The following is a 23,818-nucleotide window of genomic DNA, read 5'->3' as shown; positions in this document are numbered from 1 at the left end:
TGGAGGCAATTTCCTGCGCATGAGAAGAACGCATTAACATGGCGTCTTTAAGACCCACATGCACGGCACCTGCTTTGCTGTTTAGGAAATGCTTTAGTTTACTAAAAGCTAATGCTGGGAAAGTACTAATAAATAAAGGGAAATAGAGTAGAGGTGGGTGGTATACAGTGAAACCATTTATTTGTGAAATTAATATATTCCCTCTTTGACCTTTTCGTTAGTTCATATTTGGGCCTTCCTACCACGACATGAGTGATATGAATGAAAGTCGTCTGCTCATGTCCAACCGAGGTGCACCAGGACGGATGACACCATATTTGAATCACCGCCAAGGCCACAGTCGGCTAAACCCTGGAAACTAGAAGTCGAGAGTACAACTGTTTAAGTCATATGGACATTGTTGTCAATTTGTTGCCGATATGAATAAAATCCGAATGGAAAAGTTAAGCTTGAATATAAATTAAGGGATGGGTTTATAAACAAAGGACAATTTTATTAAAGTGCTATGCCATCATGGTGTGATGACCTAACGCCCCTTGCCTGTCCAATTAGAGTTCGTATTTTTACACTATTGCAACTTTAGGGGGTGGTACATGAATCCTAAAAGGTATAATTGGGGTAGTTTAGTTAGTTAGAGAAGTGGGTGTGCTCGTGAATGTGAGGATGCTGTGAACCAGAAATGCTGTCGGAGTGATGCTGATGAAGAATCGATTACCTTAAGCTATTGATTAGAAAGAAGATCGCGCAAGAATCTCGAGGAGGAAGAGAGTGTCAGAGAGGGGTGCGACGAGTCGACGGTTCTAGAGAAGTCCACTGTCCTGTTCTGATTCCTGTACTGAAGCCTTTGTCGCCTGTCCTGTCCCAGGAGACCCTTACCAGCTTTTTGGCCAGGGAGCTGGTCTTAACACCATCTTGGGTAATATCGAATTTCGTATATGTCTAATGTACTGCTCTCTATCCTCTCCTTTCTGAGCAAAAGTCATTGCATTTAATATGAGAGTGTATTTGATTAATTGAAATTTGACTTCCTTGATTGATGGTGTCATTGGTGTGTTTGAGATGGTTCACTCACATTTAAAATTAGATAAAGGTTTTTAAAACTTCCTGTGTCTGTGCTTATTTTGCATATAAATTTAAAGTGAAATTAAGGTTATGTGTATCTTCACCATCAACTAGTTCCAACTAATTTGGTCCATCGACCAAGTGGAAAGAAATTATTGATCAGTGAAAGGTTAGTAAGGATGAACAACTAATCTTGAAGGATCAATCAACTCATAAAACCTTTAGACTCCAGTGGTTTTACCAAGATATTGTGTGTATGGTTTGATGGGCCCAGGTGAATATATGGTAGTGGAGTGTCTGTTGTTGGTGCGCCGCTGGATCACCATCACCCTGTAAATATTCTGGGATTGAGAAAGACAGTTTTTCAAAGGGGTACAGAGCACTCAGGGTAACTGAGGCAACTGCAGAAAGGGCAAGACATTTCCTACAACAGCAATGAAGGAATATGCAAGGTAAATCACAGCTTATTCTAGTCTCCAAGAACTGGAGACTAGAATAAGCTGTGATTTACCTTGCATATTCCTTCAATGCTGTTGTGGGAAATTTCTGGTTCATCTCTTGAGCAAGTTCATCTGGGTAAGCCACAGTCAGATTCCTAATGAGGAATTCAGTGTGTAAAACTGTCTCTCTGCAAGGTTTAACGGTTGTCTCTATTTGGCCTAAATTGGTTTAAGCTGAAGTTAGAGTTTAGAGGAATCCTTCCAGAAAGAACTGCACCTGAAAGCCATGAGCATCACATGGTGAAGATGGTGACAATAACACAGAGGTACCTACAGGAGGTAAAAGGATTCCCATCCCCAAAGACCTAGAGCCTAGAGTTGTGTTGTGGGATGGCATTGACAAGTGGTTTGAAGGCCAATGAGGTCACTTTGTGCATGCACAGAGTCCCAGAGGAGAATTGGGGTCTAACCTCTAGAAACATATGCCAGTCAGTGGAAGAGATGCTATAATGGTCCTTGATACAGGTGACCGGATGAGGTATGCCCCCATTAAAGAAACCCTTGTTGTTAAATGTTGTATTTCCCCAGAGAAATACTGCTTGAGGTTTAAGGACAGCTATAAAATGTCTAACAAGTCGGGTGGATTTCATATGTTACTCCAATAATGCACTAGGAGGTTGCGTAAAGGACAGCAAGGTGAGTGAATATGATGGACTGTAAAATCTATTCCTGAAAGAGCACATGTTCAGTATTTGCTTTGCAGAGCTACTCCAACACCTAATGGGTTCAAAGCTCACTGTACCCAGAGAGCTTGCAAAGGAGGCTTACCTCTGGGTTAATACAGTGTCAAAGAAGGTACCTGGGTGGACCCCAAGAAAGCTCAACAGGGTTCCCGCCAACGGAAAGAGGGGCAACCAAAAGGTGATCTCTAAAAGTCCACAGAAGAGTTTCCAGTGGATGGAATCCCAGTCCCATCCTGAACAGAGGAAGGGTAGGTTTAATGTGAAGACATCCCCAGGCTACTTCCGGCTCAGGGCCATGAATGTTACCACCACAATCCTAGTCAGTGTAAATGTAGTACACACTAAAGGTTTTTCTGTGCACTCCCTCTGGTAGCTTGGCACAGAGCAGTCTGGCTAAAGTAAAGAGGTAATGTGTAAAGTATGTGTGTGCACATACACACTGTAGCACAGTGAAAACACTACAAAAGTACTTCACACCAGTTAGGAAAAGTAGCCTATATTTATCTTAGTAAAACGGCAAACATACACAAGTCAAGATATGAATTTTTGTAAGATTAAATCAACATGCAGTGCTTGGAAGTCAATAGCTCCAACTGCGACTGCCTGGTCATGCCTGACAGAGTCAAATTCAAAATTTCAGTCTGACTGTGATGGAGCATAGGCCAGATACAGGAGTTACGCAGACCCGCTGACAGTACCTTGGAGGCGTCGAAGCTCGGGGTCGATGCACTGAAAAACAGAGGGGATGCATCGCTGTGAAAGGCGATGGCTACAGTTCCAAAGTCAGGAAAGGTTGTTGATGCATTGATGTGCCATGTGTTCGTTCTGAGGTGTCGATGTCGAACTGCTTGACTGTAGGCGATGTGTTGGCGTGAAGCTGTGCAGGACCAGTTATGTGTCGGAGTTGGGGACAGTGCGTCGCAGACATCAGTGATGCAGTTTCTGAGACTCACGCAATAGCGGTGATTCGGAGGAACTGTGCTGACAAAGTCAGGGCTGCATTGTAAGTCGAGGTCATTGCGTGCGCAGTCGGAGAGCAGTGTTGACGGCTTTAGCGCAGGCAGCGGCGATGCAGTGATATCGCAGGGAAATGCGCAGGTTTCGAACAACGCTTCGGTGTTGATGTGTTGGTTTCTTGGATTGCAGCACCAAACACTCACTTGCAAGGGCACAGAACTGGATTTGGCTCCACTTGGCAGAGCAGGACTCACAGCTGAGGAGCCACGGTGCTGGCAGCCAGATGCAGGTTAAGACTTTGATATTCCTGAGACTTCAGAAACAGGAGGCAAGCCCAACAAGCACTTGGTGAATATATAGAGCTGGAGGATGTAGAGAGTTAAGTCCAGTCCTCTTACTCCCTGGCAAGAAGCAGCATGTAGCGGCCAACACAGCAAAGCAAGAAGCAAAGTGGCAATCCCTCTGGGCAGCCCAACAGCTTTCCTTTATGGTAGAATGTCCTTAGTTCCAGAAGTGTTCTGAGTATATGGTGTCAGAGGCCCAGTACTTAGACCCATTTCAGCCTTTGAAGTAGGAAGACTTCAAAGAAAGGTCTTTGTAGTGCATAAGACCTTGCCTTTCCCTGCCTTGGCTCCAGATACACTACAGCGGGGTATGCAACTCTTTGTGTGGGGACAGGCACAGCCCTATTCAGGTGCCAGTGTCAGCACATCCCTCTCACTTTAGCTCAGGTAGACTCATCCGCCTGGTGGTGGGCCATCGGGATATGCAGGGCACACCTCAGCTCCCTTTGTGTGTGACTGTCTAGAGGGAATGCACAAACCATAGCTGTCATCCAACCAAGACTTGAATTCCAGAGACAGGCAGAGGCACAGAATAAAATAAGAAAATGCCAACTTTCTAAAAGTGTCATTTTCAGACCAGCAATTTAAAAACGAACTTCACTAAAACATGTGTCCTTAAATTGTGAGTCCAGAAACACCAAACTAACTCCTACTATCTTTTCCCAATTGGAAGTTACACTTGTAAAGTGTTACAAGCAGCTCCAATGCTAACCTTTGGAGAGATAGGCCTTGCTGTAGTGAATAACAAATTTAGCAGTTTTTCACTACAAGTAATTGTGAAACTCAAAAGTACATTCCCTACCTTTTAAATACATTGCACCCTGCCCATGGGGCCACCTAGGGCCTACTTTAGGGGTGCAAAATGGATGTTTAAAACTGCACACACCTGCTCTGCAGTGGCAGGCCTGAGACATGTTTGAAGCGCTACTCAAGTGAATGGCAGAATCAGTGCTGCAGGCCCACTAGTAGCATTGATATACAGGCCCTGGGCATATCTAGTGCAATTTAATAGGGACTTATCAGTAAATAAAATATGCCAATCATGGAGAAACTAAATGCCATTACATTTTAGACACAAAGCATGTGAACTTTAGCACTAGTCAGCAATTAAAAAGTGCACAGAGCTCTAAAGAAAGCAAAAACTAAATTCAGCACAAAGTCAAAACAGGAGTTCAGAAGGTAGCACGTCTGGGGAAACTAAGCAAAAAGATGCCAGATCTAACAGGCAGTGAATGAGAAATGTAATTGCTTGCTGATGGGGGTGTGAGCCTTTCTCAAGCCATAGCCACAATTCTTGTCATGGTGAACCACTAAAGTCACCAAATTAACCTGTGCTTAACCCTCTGGTAGCTTGCCACAAATGCAGTCAGGCTTATCTTAGAGGCCATGCGTAAAGATTTTTGCAGCACTCAAACAGTAATACAGTGAAAACACCACACAAGAAACATCCCACAACTTTGCATCCCTTGCCATTCTCTTAGCAAAAAGGGGAATAGCCATGCACTGGCGGGCCCAACGGGACCACCCGAAGCAGCCTGGGTAGGCGCCATGAAAAAGTGGGGTGCGGCGGAACAAGAGGTGTTGAGAGATGAGGAAATGAAGGGAATATGTAAACATCACATATCTCTGTTTGGAACTCACTTCTGACTTCAGAGAGACCACAGACCCCTCAGATGGCTGATGCAAATGTTGGGAGAGACTCCAAAAGTGTTGTTCATCTTTCAACATGGAATGAACTTTACAGTGGAAATTCACCGTCCCTGGGACTGACCACAGCAGGTTTTTCAGCCTTAGCTATGAGAACTCTCTAGAGGGTGGGTAGTTTTCCCTCCTTTCTGTTGGGAGGGAGACACATGTTTGGAACAACCATCTTTTGCAGCATTCCCGCAGACTTTGTCTTCCTTTGCTGAACCCATTTTTGTTGACCATAGGATTATGTGTACTTTACTCCTGCTAACTAGTGGTAAAGCACTTGTGCTGTCCCTTCTAAACACAGTAAAAACTAGAATATACCCAATTGGCACATTTAGTTTACTTATTAATTCCTGGTACATGGTACTACATGTACCCAGGACCTGTCACTAATATGCTACAAGTGGGCTGCAGCACACTCATTGTGCTACCCACAAAGTAGCACTCTAAAATATGTAATCAGGTCTGTCAGTACAGTATAGGTGTACAGTTTTAAAATGTAATTTCGATCTGGTAAAATAATCTTCCCTCCTTTATAATAATTATATGCCACCCCTAAGGTAAGCCTTAAATGCTCATAGGGCAGGGTGCACAGTATCTAAAATGTAGGACATGTATATTTAATGGTTTACATGTCCTGGCAGTGAAAAACCTATTTTTCACTGTGGCAAGGCTCACTTTCCTATAGGATAACAGTTAACTCTGGTTTCACAACATTACATTTAATAAGTGCTAAATTCAGTTTGGAGTAGCTAGAAAAATGGGACCTTTTGAATAGTAAATTAAAATACAACTTAATGATCAAGTCAGATTTTATATTACTATTTTTGAAATCACACTTTTAGAAAGTTAACATTTTCCAGTCTAAAACACAAACGCTTTCCTACCAGTGTCCAGCTATCACCTGAACTATAATAGCTCCCCTGTGGTGAGATATGTATTGGTCCCAGACAGTGGACAAAAGGCTTCCGGAGTAAGGAGAGGGGCTCCTTTCTCGACAGAATGGCCTGGGTGGTTGTACCCAGATTCTTCCTGAGTTTCAAATCATGGATACCTTGTGGCTACCAGAAAAAGCTCACATTTAGCCCTGCCTCCCCTTTGTCTCTGCATTCAGGATGGCACCTGACAAAAGGGGTAGAGGAACTGACCAGAACTGGTTTAGGGGTAGACCAAGCTTGTCATCCACCCACAGTATATCACTGGGTATAAACATAGACCCCACAGACCTCTCCTCAGAACACTCCTGGACCAATAAAAATCAATGCTGCCCTACTTTCCGAAGCCTGAAGGAAGACTAGACCTGCTTGGCTTGAACCCAGGATCTCAGAAGTGACCCCACTGGTCAGTTGACGGATTTCCTGTTGGAGCTACAGGGACACAACAAGGTTCCAGAAACTTTTGCCTGTAACTGCCCAGCTGACTAGTACCCCCTGGATCTGCCCTGCCCATGCTGCTTGCCTCTGTTAGAGTAAGTCCTAACCCTCAACTAGTGCCCCCAGGTCCTGGACCTTTGGCTGGTGTTCGAGTGAACTACTCCTATCCCAAAACTGCAAATAGTGGGAGTGAAATGTTGCCAGCTTTCTGCCTGGAAAACCTTTGGATACCGAGACCACCATCGAAGCCACAGCCATGGATGTTGAATCACAGGTCAGACTCAGCATGCTGGTTTGTCCCACTGAAGGAGATCTGGCTTCCAGAAAAATGTCCAAGTCCAAACCTACAGGGCTTCATGGGGACTGATGCTGAGCAACTACACATCAACGTCAAGGCTTTCCTGAGCACAGACTTTGGACTCTTCTTGCCAAGAGCTTCCCTGTCTTCAATGATGACTGTACCAGAAACCTGCTCTTCAGCAGCCTGCCGTCATCAAGCCCCACTTCGGATCCAGCTTGTAGCTTCCCCGCATAAGACTCATGGATGACCTCTTTTTGCCCATAAAAGTTTGTAAGTCAGAAGGTAAAATGTCCATGAAGGCCAACCTGGTCCCCGTATTTTAAACATAAAGCAGGCTAATGCAATTGCAATGCTGCCTTATACAATGTAAGAAAAAATATTTTCAATCACTTTTACTACAGAAGCCCGCTAGTGAACATTTACTGACTTGGATTCACACTTTACTATTGAGTTATTTAATGCTAAATATAGGCTCTCGCATATCAAAAACAGTTTTAGTCAGACTGCAGCTGAGAAAGAAGAAGTAAACAGTTGCTGGACAGCTCGGCTGCCATATTTCAAATCTAGTTTAAGACCACAAGGCAGCCCATGTGGGACATGGGCCATTTATGTTATTTTGCATTCTTCGCACATCTTTACCATGGACTTGCCTAAAAGTCAAATATGACTAGTGCTTGCTTTTTAGTTGCCATGTTTATAGGTAGAGCACATACATGGGGAGATGTCAGCAATCTCCGAGAGCACAGATGTCCAAATATGCCAGCAAATCATTACCAACATTGGAGTCCCTTTCCAATATATACTTTCACTTGTGCTGCTGGGGCATACAGTGCGTTACAGACAGAACCCCTCTCTGTTGGTTTGTGTTAGGCTGTTAGCAGCAATGTGTAAATACCATAACTAGAGGTGGTTGCACTTGGCTAAACCGATGGAAAACATAAAAGGCACAAGTGAAATATGCATTTATTTACCTCTGAGCACCCATATTGTCTTTTCAATACTCAATTTTCCAGTAAATTATTTCTACAAAAATAATCAGAAATAAATCTACCTTTTGCAGCCAAGCTGACCAAATATAACAAGCTACTATGGATGTGTGATGTGCGAGGAATGGACTGGTTTTGTAACATAATGCTGTACGATCCACATGATTTTTAATCCCACATTCTCTAGACAAGGGGTCCAGGCATTTGCTCCTAAGCATATGATTATGCACAATAAAGCATAAAATGCATAATTGTCTCTTGTCCACTTAGCACATAATTACAGAGCCATCCCATGTTTTTGGATGAGTCCAATTAACTGTTAAAGTAGGCACTGCCAATGTACACAGTTTGAAATGGATATAAAGTGTGTGTTGTATTTGTAGGAATTGTCTCATCCGATAAGGCTCAAAACAGTGGTTCAAATAGAAAAGCATGAAGCTAGAGTGAAGAGAGACATATTTAGTATTTATTTAACCTCAACACTCACAATGCTACCCAAGATTGTTCTAGTTGACAATTCAGATATAAGATTCAGGTAATCCTAAAGAGCTTCTAATTTTTAATTTATAATAAAATGAGTTTCGGTGTCCAACGCTGTGCTCAGAAACCCGTGGCTGGTGCTTTTAATTGTTGAAGCACTGACTACCAAGGCTGTATAGTCTTTATACGATCTTAAGGCTCTCTCATCCACCATCAGACACTCTCTGCCCCTTTATCTCACTCATACAGGTTCCTGCTTTCTTTGTTTGTGATGTTTTCTGTATTTCTAGCTCTCCTTCTTTCCCCTTTGTTTTTTTTTCTCTCTTGCTCTCAGTAACTTACGAGGAAAAATAAGTTCCGGTACCCAATAATGAGTGGCCCCACCAGTAACCACATGCTCTGATTAAGCACTGAGAGCGTCACTTCCAATATATTTCAAAGTCCTCTCAATTTCTCAGTGAAACAATGTACAAAAAAGGATTGAAAGTGTATTGAAGGTAAATCTCAGCACAAGGAGTCATTCCTATGCAGGTTGATCCAATATTAAACAGAGATTATGGCAATAATATCAGAAACACTGTGAATTCCCAGTTCTAGACTTAATGGAACTATAAAAAAGGAGAAAAAAATATTTATATGTGTGAAAATAAAAACAAATGAGAAATAATATGAATGTATCATACTTTCCGATGATGGCCCTATAAAAGATTGAATTGTATCTATGAATTGTCGGAGTTATACCCATTATTGATTAGAAGGGAGTATCTAGAGGTTGCCTGTTTGGCTATATGATGTTTTCCCTGGTTCCTCTCTCTCTAGCAGCCTACGGGGGCCCTCGGTTCTTGTTGTTCCTTATTCCCAGCCACAGTGATATGTGCATCAAAAGGTTAAACCTGGCTCCCAGACCTACTCTTTATGATTCCCTTATCAGCCCCATCTCTCTGTTCCTGAGATGTGTCCAGGCCCCTTCCTTGTGATCTATCATTGAATTAAAGAGCCCTTCGAAATGCACAGATAGAGCCTGGCTCTCCCATCCCCATGCACGTTCCTCCCAGCTTACAGGAATGACGCAATACACAAATCTCTCTGGAGGATTCCTCTGTTCCTCATGTTTTCCACCAGGCTGACTTCGACTTCCCAAAATGGAACCCAAGATCCTCCATGTACTCAGTGTACATCAACAGCACACTTACTGCACAGCAGTGTTATCTTCATGTATAATGCCACCACAAGCATAACTACAAGAAGCAAATGCATTCAGGTTGCACACACTGTTCAGTACTGCAGTCTTTCTTTATTGTAATAGTGTGTTATTTTAACAACACACACTGCCAGCATACACACATTTACCATGCTTTCACTATACCACACTTCACCCCTTCTCTAGTGTACATCTTGCCAGTAACCATGCACACAGCACGTTTCCATCACACACGCTCTTCCACATTTTCCTGATGTAGGCCAGGGCTGAGTTAAGCACACAACAGCGGAACTTTTAACAAGCATTGGCATAGCCAATAGGTCTCGCCTTTGGGACCTTATAAGTGTTTAGGCATGCAACAGTTGCATAACTAAATACTTAGACGGTCCCAAAAGCGAGACCTATTGGCTATGCCACGCGGCCGCAAAAGTGAAAGTGATCGCGATCACGATCAAACATCAAAGCGGCCTGCGCACATGAACTGTAGCTCTAGGCTGGCCTGGTAGCACTTTTTGGAGCCCTCTCAATAAGTCTCGCCAGACCAGCGCATGCGCTGGGTCAGGCGAGACCTAAAAAGGGGAGTGAGCCTGTAGGCCTCACTGATGTGACGCAGGGTAAGAAGGTCCTGTTCACTACTACTGATAACTACACTGTAAGCTGCCACCACTGCTCTTGTGCAGCTTAACTCCTGGTGAAGGCGGTAGCCTCCCACCACTATGAAGTCAGTGCTTTGGGCACCCCTTCGGGATCCAACAAGAGCACATTCAATGAGACCAGTTTGTGTCATGGAGCACAATCAGGATTCGTGTTTGCCTATGACACAAAAATCAGCATTAGGGATCAAGACAACAGTACAGGTGGGCACTCAGGGCAGGGGTACAAGTTCATTACCATGCAGGGGACCTTTCCGTCCCAATGGAATGAAGTGATGGGTTGCTGTAGGCCTGCAATGCCATCCCCTGCTCCCTGTGTTTATGTTGTAACATTTAATAAAACAGATTTGAACCACAGAAAATGTGTTTTCGCAAAATTCTATTCAGCAACATTTTTCTTAAACCACAGAAGTGTCTTTGCACTCTGTTTCAAGATACAATCTGTGTTTTTTTGCAATTGTTGGACCTAGGATAACCTTCCGTCGAATTGCACAAGTGTGTAGTTTAAGCGCCTAATACACTAAAACAGAATCAAAAGTGTTCAGAGGTTTAGGCCCTTGCAGTGTAAAATATCACTATAGGTGGTGTGCATTCCACGTGAAACCCAACAACCCACCACAGGCACTATTTATTTTTTCAAATTCTTTTCGAAGAAACATTCATTGTTCGTTGAAACATTCACTAAAAAATTGAAGTATGTGATAAATGAACCTAAGAACTCAATGTAATCTCAGGAACCCAATTCAAGGCATACTGGAGGATGCTATTGTATCTGCAGAGATGGCTCATTAGGTGAAACTGTTGAAATATGTTTATAAACAAGGCAAGAGCAGATGAAACACTGTTAGCAACAGAGCCGCGCTGTGACTGAGAACACATCAAGGGAGGTGACGTAGAGTAATTATCACTCTTTTGAAGCCAAGTGTGGAAGAGACCGGGTAGTGTCTCACAAACACCCCAGCAGAAACTGCCATTGTTCCTCTCTTTAGTTAAGGGATTGCAGGGGTTGCTGAAAAGGGAAAGCAAAGTGGCCAGTGGAGGAAATCCCTCAGTCTTCCTTATTGTTGTTTGGACAAAGGAGTGATGGATAGCAGTGCTCATTTGAAAACATTTCTAGCTATGGGAATGCTGTTTGGAGAAGTGGCAAAATATTAGACCTGGCTATTTATAAACTGACACAAATATGCTTTTTGTGTTTAACCTATGTTAAATGTTGCCTCTTTTTCTTGTTTAGCTACTCTTGTAAAGATATTAAAATGATTCTGTCTAACCGCCAGTTATTGTAATTTATTGTATCCAGAAATGTCTGTCAGCCTTGCTTTCACCTATATAAATAAATGCAAACATAAGACAAATTTGCCAGTAGTAAAGTCCAAAGAGGGCATGATGTTGGATAGTTGGATGCTCTGAATCAAATCTGTAATGTGGCTAATGCTTGCACTGCAGGGATGAAGAGTCAGAGACGTAGAGTCCACTGTTTTCTTTCTTATCTCAATTTCCCTCTCCAGTGTTTACCACTGGTCTTCATTTTCATGTGTATGTGGAATTGCACATTACTCTTGTGATGCGAAATTACACCAGCCTAAGTAATTGAGAGTAATTTGCTGCAAAAACCCTCCCACGGGAGCACATGAACAACAAATAAACTAAGACAGAGCGAGCGGCTGCAGGCTACTGCTGTTTGTGTCTGGTAACACTAAGGCCTATTTTCTTGGAGCAAAATGCATCCCCTAGACCATTTTGGATGCAAAGGTGCATTTTGAACTAAGAAAATGGCATTAACAGCTGGATTATGCTTCTCACACAATTGCTTTATGATTGCAAATAATTTTGTAGTAATTATGCTGGAGAGAATTACGCCATTTTCGCCCACCCCTACTCACAATGGATAATGTTTCAATGAACCCCATTGCCAACATGTTATCCCCATCCTTCATCTAATGTACTTTCCAAAGTATACCTTATTTCCGCAGTATTTTGAGTGACTCTGTACTGCCTAGCATTCCCAGTTACTTACTCTTACATCCACCCATCCGGAGGCGGAGTGTTCTTTTCCCTCTGTAATACTGTAGCACAGTGCTCTCTTCTATTTTCAGTAAACAATATCCTTCCATATTCTCTTTGCATGTTTATGCACATTCAATCTCTAGAAATGTGGTTGGTTCCCTCATTGAAATGATGAGATTGTGATATTCTATATAGTTGCTTGTCAACTATACTCAAGGATTGGTACGTGTAATGTTTTTGCAAACTGCTTGCATTGGAAGACTGTTTCCAACTGATGATACATGGTACTTTGCTTCAACATAGTCTTAGCAAGAGCCATGCATACAACCCATTCCAAATTATCTCTTGAACTCTATAATCTATTCATTTCTAAAACTATTGTTTCTCCCTCCATACTTTATGTCTCAAAGAATATCAAATGCCAAATGAATACATTTGTATTTTATGCACTGAAATGTTAATAGATTATCTAACTCCACGTTTTAAAAGAAATATGGAAACCATCTCTAAGAATTAGGAGTAAATAGCGTAGGGATGTATAATGGAGTATTCAAGCTCCATTATGTTCAGAGCTGGTTCTATTGGATGCTAAATTAGGGCCATAGCAGCGGCGGTCTGTGCGGGTAGCGCGGTGGGGCGTTGGGGTGGGGGTGAGGCGGGGGTGGAGCAGGAGGGGGAGGGAAGTCGACAAACAACGGAATAGGGAAAATCCAATAAATAAATAATTCCTTTTCTGTTGTCTGTAGACATTCCCACCGCCCCGCCTCACCGCACTTACCTGCACGGACCGCTTCTGGGCCATAGTATGTATTCTTCTGTTTCTTCTTTTGTAGGCGTTTGGTCATTCTGGCTGTGTTCTTAGAAAGGCCCTAGATGTGTTTTTTTATTACATGACAGTGAGTTATTGAAATGTGTGGTGTGTTCTGCTGAAATGTGGTCGTACTGATAGAAAGCTACTCATTGCCCTCTTTACAGCCCTTTTACTGTTGAATAAACATGTGGTGAAGTTGTATCAGGTTTGCTGTTTTGGGTGTTTTATTTGCTGCTGAATTGGCTACAGAGAGACAAGGTATGTCTTTGATCTGTCTTTATGTATATTTGATGTGTGTAGTACTGCTGAGAATCAACACCTTGTGCTCTGTATGTCCCTTGGAACAGTGCTAGTAAGAATGTGCCATTAGTAAATCAGTGGATTCGACTACTTTTGGCAGTGTGGTAAGATGAGAGGTGGAATCTATCAGTTCATGTGTATTGGTGACTTTGAATTTTTGCCAAATAGCCTAAATCATTCAGTGCATTACCTGATATTCAAGTGGTGAAGACTATTTGAGTGTTTTAAGCATTAAAGCTTAGTCTATGAGTGAGTTTCTAAAGGAGGCCCTATGTGACCTTGCCTACAAAGAGTTCTTATTACATCTAGCAGCATGCAATTAATGCATAAGGAGCCTGTCTCATTACAAACTAATATACAAGACAAGAGTGCAGTGAGCTAACAATGGAGAGTGAGGTGAATACCTGAGAATGACAACAGCAGAGTCATAGATTTGAGAGCACAGACATTGAGCGCAGAGTTGTTCAGCAGTAGAGCCATTAATTGAAAAGCTGGGAAGCCTCAACATAGTATGAAGACTTGTACAAATGTGTATGTGCTGTACTGCTATGGAATTAGGAAATGTGGACCCCCTGACATATTCAGTGAATTGCAACGTAAGAACACAGATGCATTTTAAGGATTATGGCACTGCTGGACACAATAAGACCAAGAAAGGTAATTACTAACATTTTCTGCAGGTCTTTAAGTGGTGCAAAGAGGTGAAAAGCTTTGAAAAGCTTTGTATCAATTGTCTTATAATGCATGGGATTCGGCAATCCCTCTATAAAAATCTATCTGAAATTTCTTTATAATTGGCGACTTGTAACACACCCTGTCACCTGTTATAAAGAAATTACATCAGAACTCAACTTTAATAACTTACTCCAGTTTAGTTCTGATCTCACAATACCTGCTGCGGTCGGGGCAAGGAACATAATTAAAGCAGCAGCTTAAAGGACAACAAACCATGGCTTTGACACCTAGAAAGGAAATATTTAGGGCAACATGTTTATTTTTTTGCACTAGAAATTCAATTTCTTTTTTTCATGTTTGCAAACATGCTCTTTCTCTTTTGTACGAAAGAGCTATGTACCAAGGGTTTAACTGGTTTGTTGGAAAGGTGATGGTGTGACCATCTAGTATAATGGATACAGTACTCCCTGGCGTACATGATGGGAATATTGCAAGTCACCTCAGAATTCCATAACCTTATAAAGGAACTCGATCTCCAGCCTGGTTGCTCTATGTAGGCATGCACCTCCTCAGAGATTTGCAGTATCCGTATAATCCTTATAATTGAAGCTGCCACTTTGAATGAGGACTCTAACTCTACACATACTATGGCTTGTCGTCTAGAGTCCTGAGTACAAAGCAAATCGAAGAGGAAAAAACACAGGACCAGTTTGAAGAGTGGAGTTGAAAAGCATGTTTGCAAAGTTGCTGAAGAAGACTTCAACTCTGATAAGATTTGGTGAATTGTATCCCTGGATGTGGAAGAGGAACAACCTATAACCAGGCAAAGAGAGAAGCAGAAGTTCAGAAGAGCACAAGAACCAACTAACTTACCTGAAACAGGAGCCAGTAAGACTGGACTCAAGCTGTGGAATGTGTATCAGTGATATATGGAAAATGCCCATAATACTACATTTGGAAAGAATACTGAAACTCGAAAGTGTCCTAATGGTTTCAATGTTGAGTGACAATTATACGTGTGAAATGTTTGGAATTCACAGTAAAGTTCTGACAAGAACCTGAATCTTCAAGCTTTGAGAGCTTCAAACTTAGTAGAAGAGGCCCACGTCCACTGGAAACCCCAAAAATCCAGATGTACCATTAGGAAAGAAAATATAAATACCTCAGAGGATTGAGGGGTGGAAGAAGACTAGGCTTGTAAATAATAAAAGCCGGGTTAATCTCACCAAGGAGCCATTGTACCACAAATGCTTAAAGTACCTAGCCTTTGAACCACTGCAATACTTATCAACTAGACATGGAGATGCTCCGTGTGAATGCACTAGTTGCATCAAGGTGAAGGTATGTACACCCCAAGATATTGCTGAACTAAAGTCAGACCAGTGTACCCTTGCACGCCTTGACAAGACAGCTGATGATAAGAGGAGAACACCATGTGTCTCAGGAAACAATTCTGGAATGTTTGGAGGACTGGATATACAAAGAAGAGATCTTAGTAGGGTAATACTCTGACAATATATCAATTGAGTCAGTAAGCATATTTGAAGAGCAAAACAAAGTCCAACAGATTCCTGAAGCAAACTCTTAACTTTATGCCAGAAAGATATAAAGCCAAGCTGCTAAACAAACACTGCCTAGTTATGGTTTCCGTTCAGTGGTGTAATGCTCTAGCGTGTAAAGGGTACACCACAAGGCCCAGAGTGTAGCAGCCTAGTTTCATGAAGAGATCCATTCCCTGTATGCACTGTGTGGGACACAACAAAGGAACAGACACTTGAAGCCAAGCTGGAGATTGGTCGGAGCCAGAGGTCAAAGCTAGAGATCACCAATGGAGTTTGTAACTGAGACATAAGCTCAGAGAAAGAAAATCCCTAAGTCAAAAGGTTTTGTCGCAACATGCCTTCACTAAGTTTCCTAGAAATGCATGAACTTCTGAAAACTGAAGGAGGCCGTGTAAGTGTGCTTCCATAATTCAGCCATCTAAAAATGGCAACTCCATTTTCCTCTGTTCTCCTTTTCAACTTTTTCTCTGTTCTCCTTTTCCCCCAACCTCACTTCTGAGAACATGGGAAATTATTTACATATTCCCATATCAAAAGTGGAGCAGTGGTGGCGTAAGGGACTTGCAAATAAGCCATGGTTATTCCTTCCCTCCAGTCTCACTGCCTCATCAATTCTTTTGACTCTCACCCGCGCCCTGCACAGTAGCTAAGTATCCCTATCTGCTTTATTTTGGGATGAGGAAAGCAATGAGGCTATTATCCTCCCCATCCTAAGCCCCTGCTCACAGCCCTGCAGTAAGTACTTTGGCTCCGTGGACCGCTTCACCACTACACCATTTTTAGGACATGTTTTTTAGCTATTGTGATATATTCTTTTTTGTGTGTAAGGAGCATTGAGATCTGATGAGGCACAGTGTAGTTTGATTTGTGGTTGATAAGGTGTGTTAAGACTTGCTATGGTATGACATGATGTGATGTGCTAATGTGCAATGTGGTAATTTCAGGTAGAATTACATGGCCCCGTGCTGTAAAATGTCATATCAGCACAGACAGGTGAGAAACTTGCGAACAATATACCAGAATTATTTGCAAATAAAGAAAATAGATACACAAGGGGATATTTACAAAGAAGTGGCGGAGTGAGGAGTTAGCTGTCATGGATTAACGCCTCACTCTGCCACTTTAGAAACCCAAGGCTGCGCCATATTTACAAGGATATGGTGCAGCCTTGCATTTCCCCCTGCGCTGGCACTACACTCAGCAGTGTAGTGCCAACGCAGGCACACTTACACCATAGTGCAAGGGTGTCTGTGTGCAGGGCAAGATTGTTTATGTGTAGGAAGGAGTCCCTTCCTGCACATAAACAATCGTTAAATGCCGTATTGTCACTTCTTTGTGTGCTGCTTATTACAGCACACATGGAAGTTTCAAAATGTATTTTTTTTAAGGATTCTTAATGTGCAGGAAGGATCACCTTCCTACACATAAACAATCCAAGGCATTTTGCTTTTCCATGTGTGATGCACAAGGCAGCACACATGGAAAAAGCAAAAACAAGGAGAAATAAAGCATTTCCCCTCGTTTTGCCAAGTTAAGACCTGGTATTTCCTGGTCTTAATTTTGGGGCTGCGCCTCCTATTTACGCTGCCATTGTACATAGGGGGCAATGGCAAAATCAATGGGTGTTGCGGTGGAACGCCCACGGCAACACCCACTGCCCACCCCTTTCACGCTAAGCATAGCGTGAAAGGGGGCCTTATTTGCAAGGCAGCGTTAAGCCCTTGTTAATAAGGCAAAGCCCCTATCACCACGGAAATGTCACAAAAAGTGACATTTCCGTGGCGATAGGTTCTTGTACATATGCCCCACAGTTCCATGGAATCTTCTCATTAATACAATTTCACATGCATAAATCTATACAACAAAATCATTTTTTTACCCTGAATCTCCGTTACTCTTTTTATCAGCTATTTTCTTAGTGGGCTTTTCTTTCTCTTTTTTCTTCACGTTCTTGGCGCCATTTTCTTTTTTCTTCCCTTTTCTACCTCTCCCTTTCCGACCAGGAGAGGCGTTCTCTGTGTTCTCGCCATCAATGTCATCCTGCTTTGACTTCTCGTTGTCCGTGTTCTTCTTGGCTTTACCAGCAGCGTCATCGTCGTCGGAATCGATGTATCGTCTGTACGAGGGCCCTTTGTGCCTGGGTTTGCGCTTCCCTCCGGAGCCCTCTTCTTCATCTTCCTCATTTCTTTTTAAATCGCTGTTTTCTGATGACAACCATAAAAAAGTGTCAAAACGTTAAAAAAAAAGGGTATGGCAATAGTTAGCAAACATACTGTCATGGTGACTGATGTAGATACATTTTTTCTCAGAAAATATGATATTTTATTGTAAATTTGTGAAATGTATTTTATTACACACGAAATCTGATTGTCCCTTTTTAAAAAAAAAAAAGATAGATTTGTACACCTTTCTTCCATGGGGTAATAATGTCTGTAAGCATTAATTGCTGCCATTACATCTGTTGCAGCTAAATACTGACATGGTCAGAAAATTCAGTCACCCGCCTGCACTTTACCAGTGTGCAATGTACTACATAGACACAAGTACATATTGCTTTTAGAAATCCACGCCAAGCAAAATATTTAGGTCATTGATAGAAAACATTTGTTTACATGGTGTTCAGGCCCAGCTCCTGGCATAGAGCCTTTCCCTGGTTCCTTCCCAGTTCATCTATTTTTTTTCGATCAGCTCAGGGTATTCCTTGAGGTAAAGGTAAGGTGTCGCCCTGAGGCACCACCACGCTCAACATGTTGTGCTTGTTTTTAAAATTTTAAGTTGTGCACTTTGTAAAATTCTCTGTTAGGGCGACCTGGGGTCTTTTCTTTTTAAACTGGATTATTGGGAATAGAGGAGCTGGTGTTAAGTGCCCGCTTCAGAGGACGGAACATTAGCGGGCTTTGTTGTGTGCCGCTTCTCTACTTGAGTTAGCGATCTTGTTCTCATGTGCATGGCCTTACTAAGAGACCTCCTAGATGCGTGAGGCACCGCTATGCTGCACTTGTTTTTAACATTTTAAGGTGTGCCCTTTGTAAAATTCTCTGTTGGGGGGACCTGGGGCATTTTACTTTTTAAACTGGAATATTAAGAAGTGAGGAGCACGTGGTAAGGCCCGCTTCAGAGGATGAGCATGTTAGACCTGTTACTCTTAGGGTGGTCTTTCCGCCAACCTTTTGCTTTTTGTCTCCCATTTTTGCTGTTTCTTTTTGTTGGAAATAGGACTCTGCATACTTTACCTATGCTAAACCGTGCTAAAGTGCATATGCTTCTCCCCTAAACTTGGTAACATTGGTATATACACAATTGGTATATTTACCTTACTTGTAAGTCCCTCGTAAATTGTTATACCATATACCCAGGGCCTGTAATCTAAATGCTACTAGTGGGCCTTCAGCACTTATAGTGCCTCCCATACATGTAGCCTTCTCAAACCTGTCGCAGACCTGCCATTGCAGGGCCTTGTATGCAGTTTACTCCAACTACAACTTGGTATTTAAAACTCCTTGCCAAACCTCAAACTCCCCTTTTTGTGCACATCAGTCACCCCTAAGGTAAACCCTACATGACTCTAAGAGTAGGGTGCGGTGTACCTAAAAGGCAGGGCATGTTCCTATGTGTTTTAGATGTTCTGGCAGTGACAAACAGCTAAATACGTTTTTCACTGCTCTGAGTCCAACTTCTCTCATAAGCTAACATTGGCAATTCCCTTATACCTCTTTGAGTTGGAGTTCCTGATCAGAAAGGAGCAGCTTTATCATGTTTGGTGTGGTGAGAATAGTAATGATACAACCTCTTTAATAGTAAAGTTGGATTTATGACTACTATTTTAGAAATGCCACATTTAGAAAGTGGGCATTTCTCTGCCCTAACTTTGCTCTGTGTGCCTGCAGCCTATCTCCAATCCATGTCTAGCCTGGGTGACAGTTACACTTTGTGCATATTCTCTGGACAGCCACTAACCAGGAGGGGCTGGGTGTGACAGAAGATATATCTGCATCCATCTGCATACTCATAGCGTTCCTGGGAAGCGAGAGAGGGAGGTGGTTTGCACTTACATCTGAATAGGTTGTGGCATGCCCTCATATGAAGGACTGACTTACTACCTAATTGTAGTCTGGAACCAGGGCTCGGTTGAAAGGGATCCTTGTGTACTTCAGAAAGCTCTTGAGAAGTCTCACCCACATCAAAGGCACCTTTGAGTAAGTATCAGGGCTCTGGCCCTATCAAATTAGTACACTACTGGACCTAGGAGAAGTTACACTGAAGTAGAGGCTGCTGTGCTAAACGGTTGCCATCTTGCTGTGTTTGACTGCCCCCAGGGACTGCTACTCTGCCTGCTTGCGCTGCCCTGCTGCCTGCTGACGACCTCTGTCCTACTGGCCCAGACTCAAGGAGACCCCCCAGAGTGACTCCAAGGGCTTGCTGGCTTACCCCCTGATCTTTCCTGATGTCTCAGGGACATCAAAGCCCTCGCTTCATCCCCGGGCTGTCTCTGTGACTTTGCCGTGCCAGTCTGACCGTGGCAGAGCCTGAGCCTGTTTTCTACCCAGTTAGTGCCATGAGGACTTGCGCTCTTTTTTCTCGCACGGAGACTCACACACTTCTATCCTTACCGCACTTTCAGCCTTGCCTTCAACAGGTCTGTACGCGTTTCTCAAGTCCGTTCCTCGCATCATCCAGTAGCAGGGTGTGCACTCCGGGCCCAGGAGGTGCAAGTGCTCAGCAGCACGGGTGGTGTGCATTTCACCCCAGGATCCTAACCTGGTTGTGCTGCTCCTTTGTGACAGTGTGAGGAGCAGTCGAAGTATATTGTGGGAGTTTACAGCAGTCAAAGAACGCCACGCCTCATCGGCAGTGTGCAGAGCCATGAAGGTTTACTGTGGGAAGTTGCAGGAGTCAGAGATCACGGAACCGGACCCGGGCAGTCCTAAAGGAACTCACTGCACTCCTCACAGCGAAAACCCACTTCTACTATTTTTCAACACATTGTCTCAGCCAAGTGGTCCTAAAGAAGTTGCTGCTCTCCTCGCAGCGGACTCCGTTTTTTGTTTTTTGCATGTGTGGCATCAACAACTGGGCCGAAGCGGACCGTATCATTTTCACTCCTACCTTCATTTGGGTTGTTAGAGTCGTAGTGGTCCCCGAACGCCAGTTCCATGCCCCTCATGGTCAAGGGCTACAAACTCATATGATACGATCCCCGGCAAGCTGTATTAAACTTAAGGAAAGCACATCGGTTCCTGTCGCCATAAGCTAACGAACTCTGTCTGCAAAATTACTGTATAAGCTCTAAAATCAGCCCATCTGGATCTAAAGTACTGAGTGGCTAGAATCTTTTAAAAATTAATATCTCTTGATTTATCGATTGACTTTTCATTGTGTTGGTTATCTATTGCCTATGTAAATTCTACTTATTTTTACAAATCTTTGTGGTGTACTTATTGAATTACTGTGTGTGTGTTGCACAAATCCTTTACACATTGGCTCTTAGCATAAGCCTGCCTGCCCACGCAAAGCTACCAGATGGTGAGCAAAGATTATTTTAGTTGTGCTTCTGACTTGCCCTGAATAGAATGGTGGGTTCTACTTGGCTCAGGTGCGTATCCTAGCCAACCAGAAGCTCCATTTCTAACATTGGTGATCAGCGGTGAGAATAGGACTTGTGTTTGTGCATTACCATATAGAATTCAGTGTACTCTGTACTTAGACCAATTCAAACCTATTCTTCCTAATTGGCTTATTATTTTTGTCTGTCTTTTTGCAAATTGACATTTTAAATGTGTCTATTCTCTCTGATTGGTATCTTTCATTTTTCCAAATGAATTCTTTCCCTACATTCACTACTTCTACAATGTCTGTGGCCCTACCTGGCAAAATGGAATTCGAGCTGGCCAATTTAGAGGCTTACACAGTGACCCAGCTTAAGGGGTTCTGCCAGGGGAGAGGGGTGTTCCATAAGGGAAGCGCCAAGAAGGCAGAGCTTCAGAAAACCTTAAGGACATCGGTAGCAGCCCACCCAGACGGAGACATGGATGAGGAGGAGTATTTGGAGAAGGGCCAAAATGAAGGTCCTGCCCTACAGCCTCCCAATGTGGGGGCTAACATACTCCCAGACGTGATAGTCCGCTCTAGAGCAGGCAGCAGTGTTTCATCAAGGAGCCTGTCCTCAGAGGAGTTGGAGTACAAGAGGGAGGAGAAGTCATTGAGATTGGTGCTTGTCAAGATTGAACTGGAGAAGGCTCTGGCTAGGAATGAAAAGGAGCAGGCTCTTGCCAAGCTAAAGAACTAACAGAAGCTTGCTAGACTGGAGAACGTGCAGGCTCTCAATTGCAAGAGGCTGGCCATGTAGGAAAGGAAGATGGTCCATGGACTCAGCCTCAAAAAGCTAGATATTAGAGCCCTCCAAGTGGGAGCCAGCAACAACAACGGTGGCAACATACTAGCAGTGTCCTCGAACGAGCCCAGAGTCCATATTTCCAAGTTTGTGGTGCCAGTTTCATTGTGCAGGATGATGTGGATAAATGGTTGGCAGCTTATGAAGTGACTTTAAGATTGCACAGGGTCCCAGAGGAGCTCTAGGGAGGTAGTCTTCGATGCTACATGCCCCCATACACCCCTTGCACTAGAGGTGAAGGACCAGGAAAACTACCCTGCTATGAAGGCCATTTTACTCAGAAAGTTTGTTTTGACACTTGAAAGTACAGGCAATGGTTCAGGGGTAGTCACAAGCTTCACACACAAGCATCGGTGGATTTTCTGGTTTATGCAAGTAAGGCACTGAAGGACTGGGTGATGGGCAGCAAAGTTGATGACTTTGAAGGGTTGTGCAGTTTGTTTTTGAAGGAGCACGTCCTTGATGGTTGTTCTTTAGAGCTGCACCAACACCTAGTAGATAGCAAGCTGATTGATAATGGGAAGCTTGCTGAGGAGGCGGATACCTTGGTCAGCACCAGAGTGTCCAAAAAAGGTACCTGGGTGGGACTCCCAAAAGGGTGGTCAGAGTTCCCACCAGAGGAAGGAGGGAGGAGATAGAAGGAAGGAGCACTTTAAAGGCCTCAAAAATAATTCACAAGGGTAAGGGTCTGTGGCCTAGCCCCAATCTGGCCACCAGAAGTCAACATACCCTTACAAAAGTCAGCAGCCCAAAACTCCTGAGTGCTATGAGTGTGGTGAGTTTGGGTACTACAAAGAGGATCACAAGTGTCCAAAACGAGCACACCATCCCCCTGGAAGTATAACCCCAGTGGTGGCTAGCTTAGTGCTGGTGGAGGAGTTTGTCTCAGTTAATGGGGGGGGGGAGATTACAGGACTTACCTTAGTGTCCCTGGGTGACAGTGAGATGGTTCCAAAGATCCATGTGCCATCAAATTCTACAAACTATAGGCAATGGTTCACATCAACTGCCATGGTATGGAGGCCCTGAGTTACACAGGTATCATCATGGCTATTGTAAGAAGTCAGCTTGTGTCCCCAGAGCAGGTGATTCCTGATGCATTCCACCAACTTGTGGTGGCTGACAACAGAGAGGGTCACTACCCAGAGGTCCAGGTTCCATTTGATTGGGGGGGGGGGTTCAGGTCTTCTAAGAGATGCTGTAAGCCCTGCCATGCCTGTGGACTGTTTGTTGTTTAATGACCTTGAGCACACTTTCTGGAAGAAGGTGGAGCTCAGGGTTCATGTGGAGATGTTGGGGTTACCTGAGTGGGTCTGTGCTGCGACACGATCCATGGCTGGCCAGGAGAGGTGTGAAGAGGGGCTGGAGCTTGGAACAATGGCCCAGACAGCTGCTAAAAAGGGAAAAGGAAGAGGGTGTGGAAAACCAGCACCTGAGTGTACTCCCAGTGAGGTGGATGGGGTATCTGCGGTTGCCACCCCAGAGCCCACTGAGAAGGAAACTGTTCTCCTTGGTGACCTACCTACACCATCTGATTGGCATGTAGAAGGAGGACCCACCAGGGAGGAGTTCTGTAGGGCACAAAGGGAGTGCGCAACCCTTGAGGGCATGAGGCTCCAGGCCAAAGCCCAAGCAGGAAATTATGTCTCTGGGAAGACGGCCTCCTTTACAGTAAGCCTAAGGTTCCTGTGCATGAGACAACAAGAGCCCTGGTAGTCCCACAATGCTACAGGGCCTTTCTACTGGAGCTGTCTCATGAGATACCCTTGGCAGGTCACTTGAAACAAGACAACACCTTTGCATAGCTTGCCCCTCATTTCTTTTGACCAAAAATCAGGCC

At 43.6% G+C, this 23,818-nt stretch overlaps 1 protein-coding gene across 1 annotated transcript in view; it reads right to left on the bottom strand.

The window, feature by feature from the left end:
• The window catches only part of LOC146866021 (transmembrane channel-like protein 1), a 367,836-nt gene extending 347,085 nt beyond the window's left edge, over positions 1 to 20,751 (bottom strand). Inside the window, exons 1-2 of the mRNA XM_085640218.1 lie at positions 20,694 to 20,751; positions 17,467 to 17,791 (exon numbers count right to left, since the gene is read on the bottom strand). Coding sequence (XP_085496344.1) covers positions 17,467 to 17,791; positions 20,694 to 20,751 — 383 coding nt within the window. The remainder of the gene's footprint in view (positions 1 to 17,466; positions 17,792 to 20,693) is intronic.
• Between the last annotated feature and the right edge of the window lie 3,067 nt (positions 20,752 to 23,818).

Source organism: Triturus cristatus, chromosome 2_1, assembly GCF_964204655.1.
Source record: "Triturus cristatus chromosome 2_1, aTriCri1.1, whole genome shotgun sequence".
NCBI lineage: Eukaryota > Metazoa > Chordata > Amphibia > Caudata > Salamandridae > Triturus > Triturus cristatus.
This window is presented reverse-complemented; position numbering and strand designations above follow the sequence as displayed.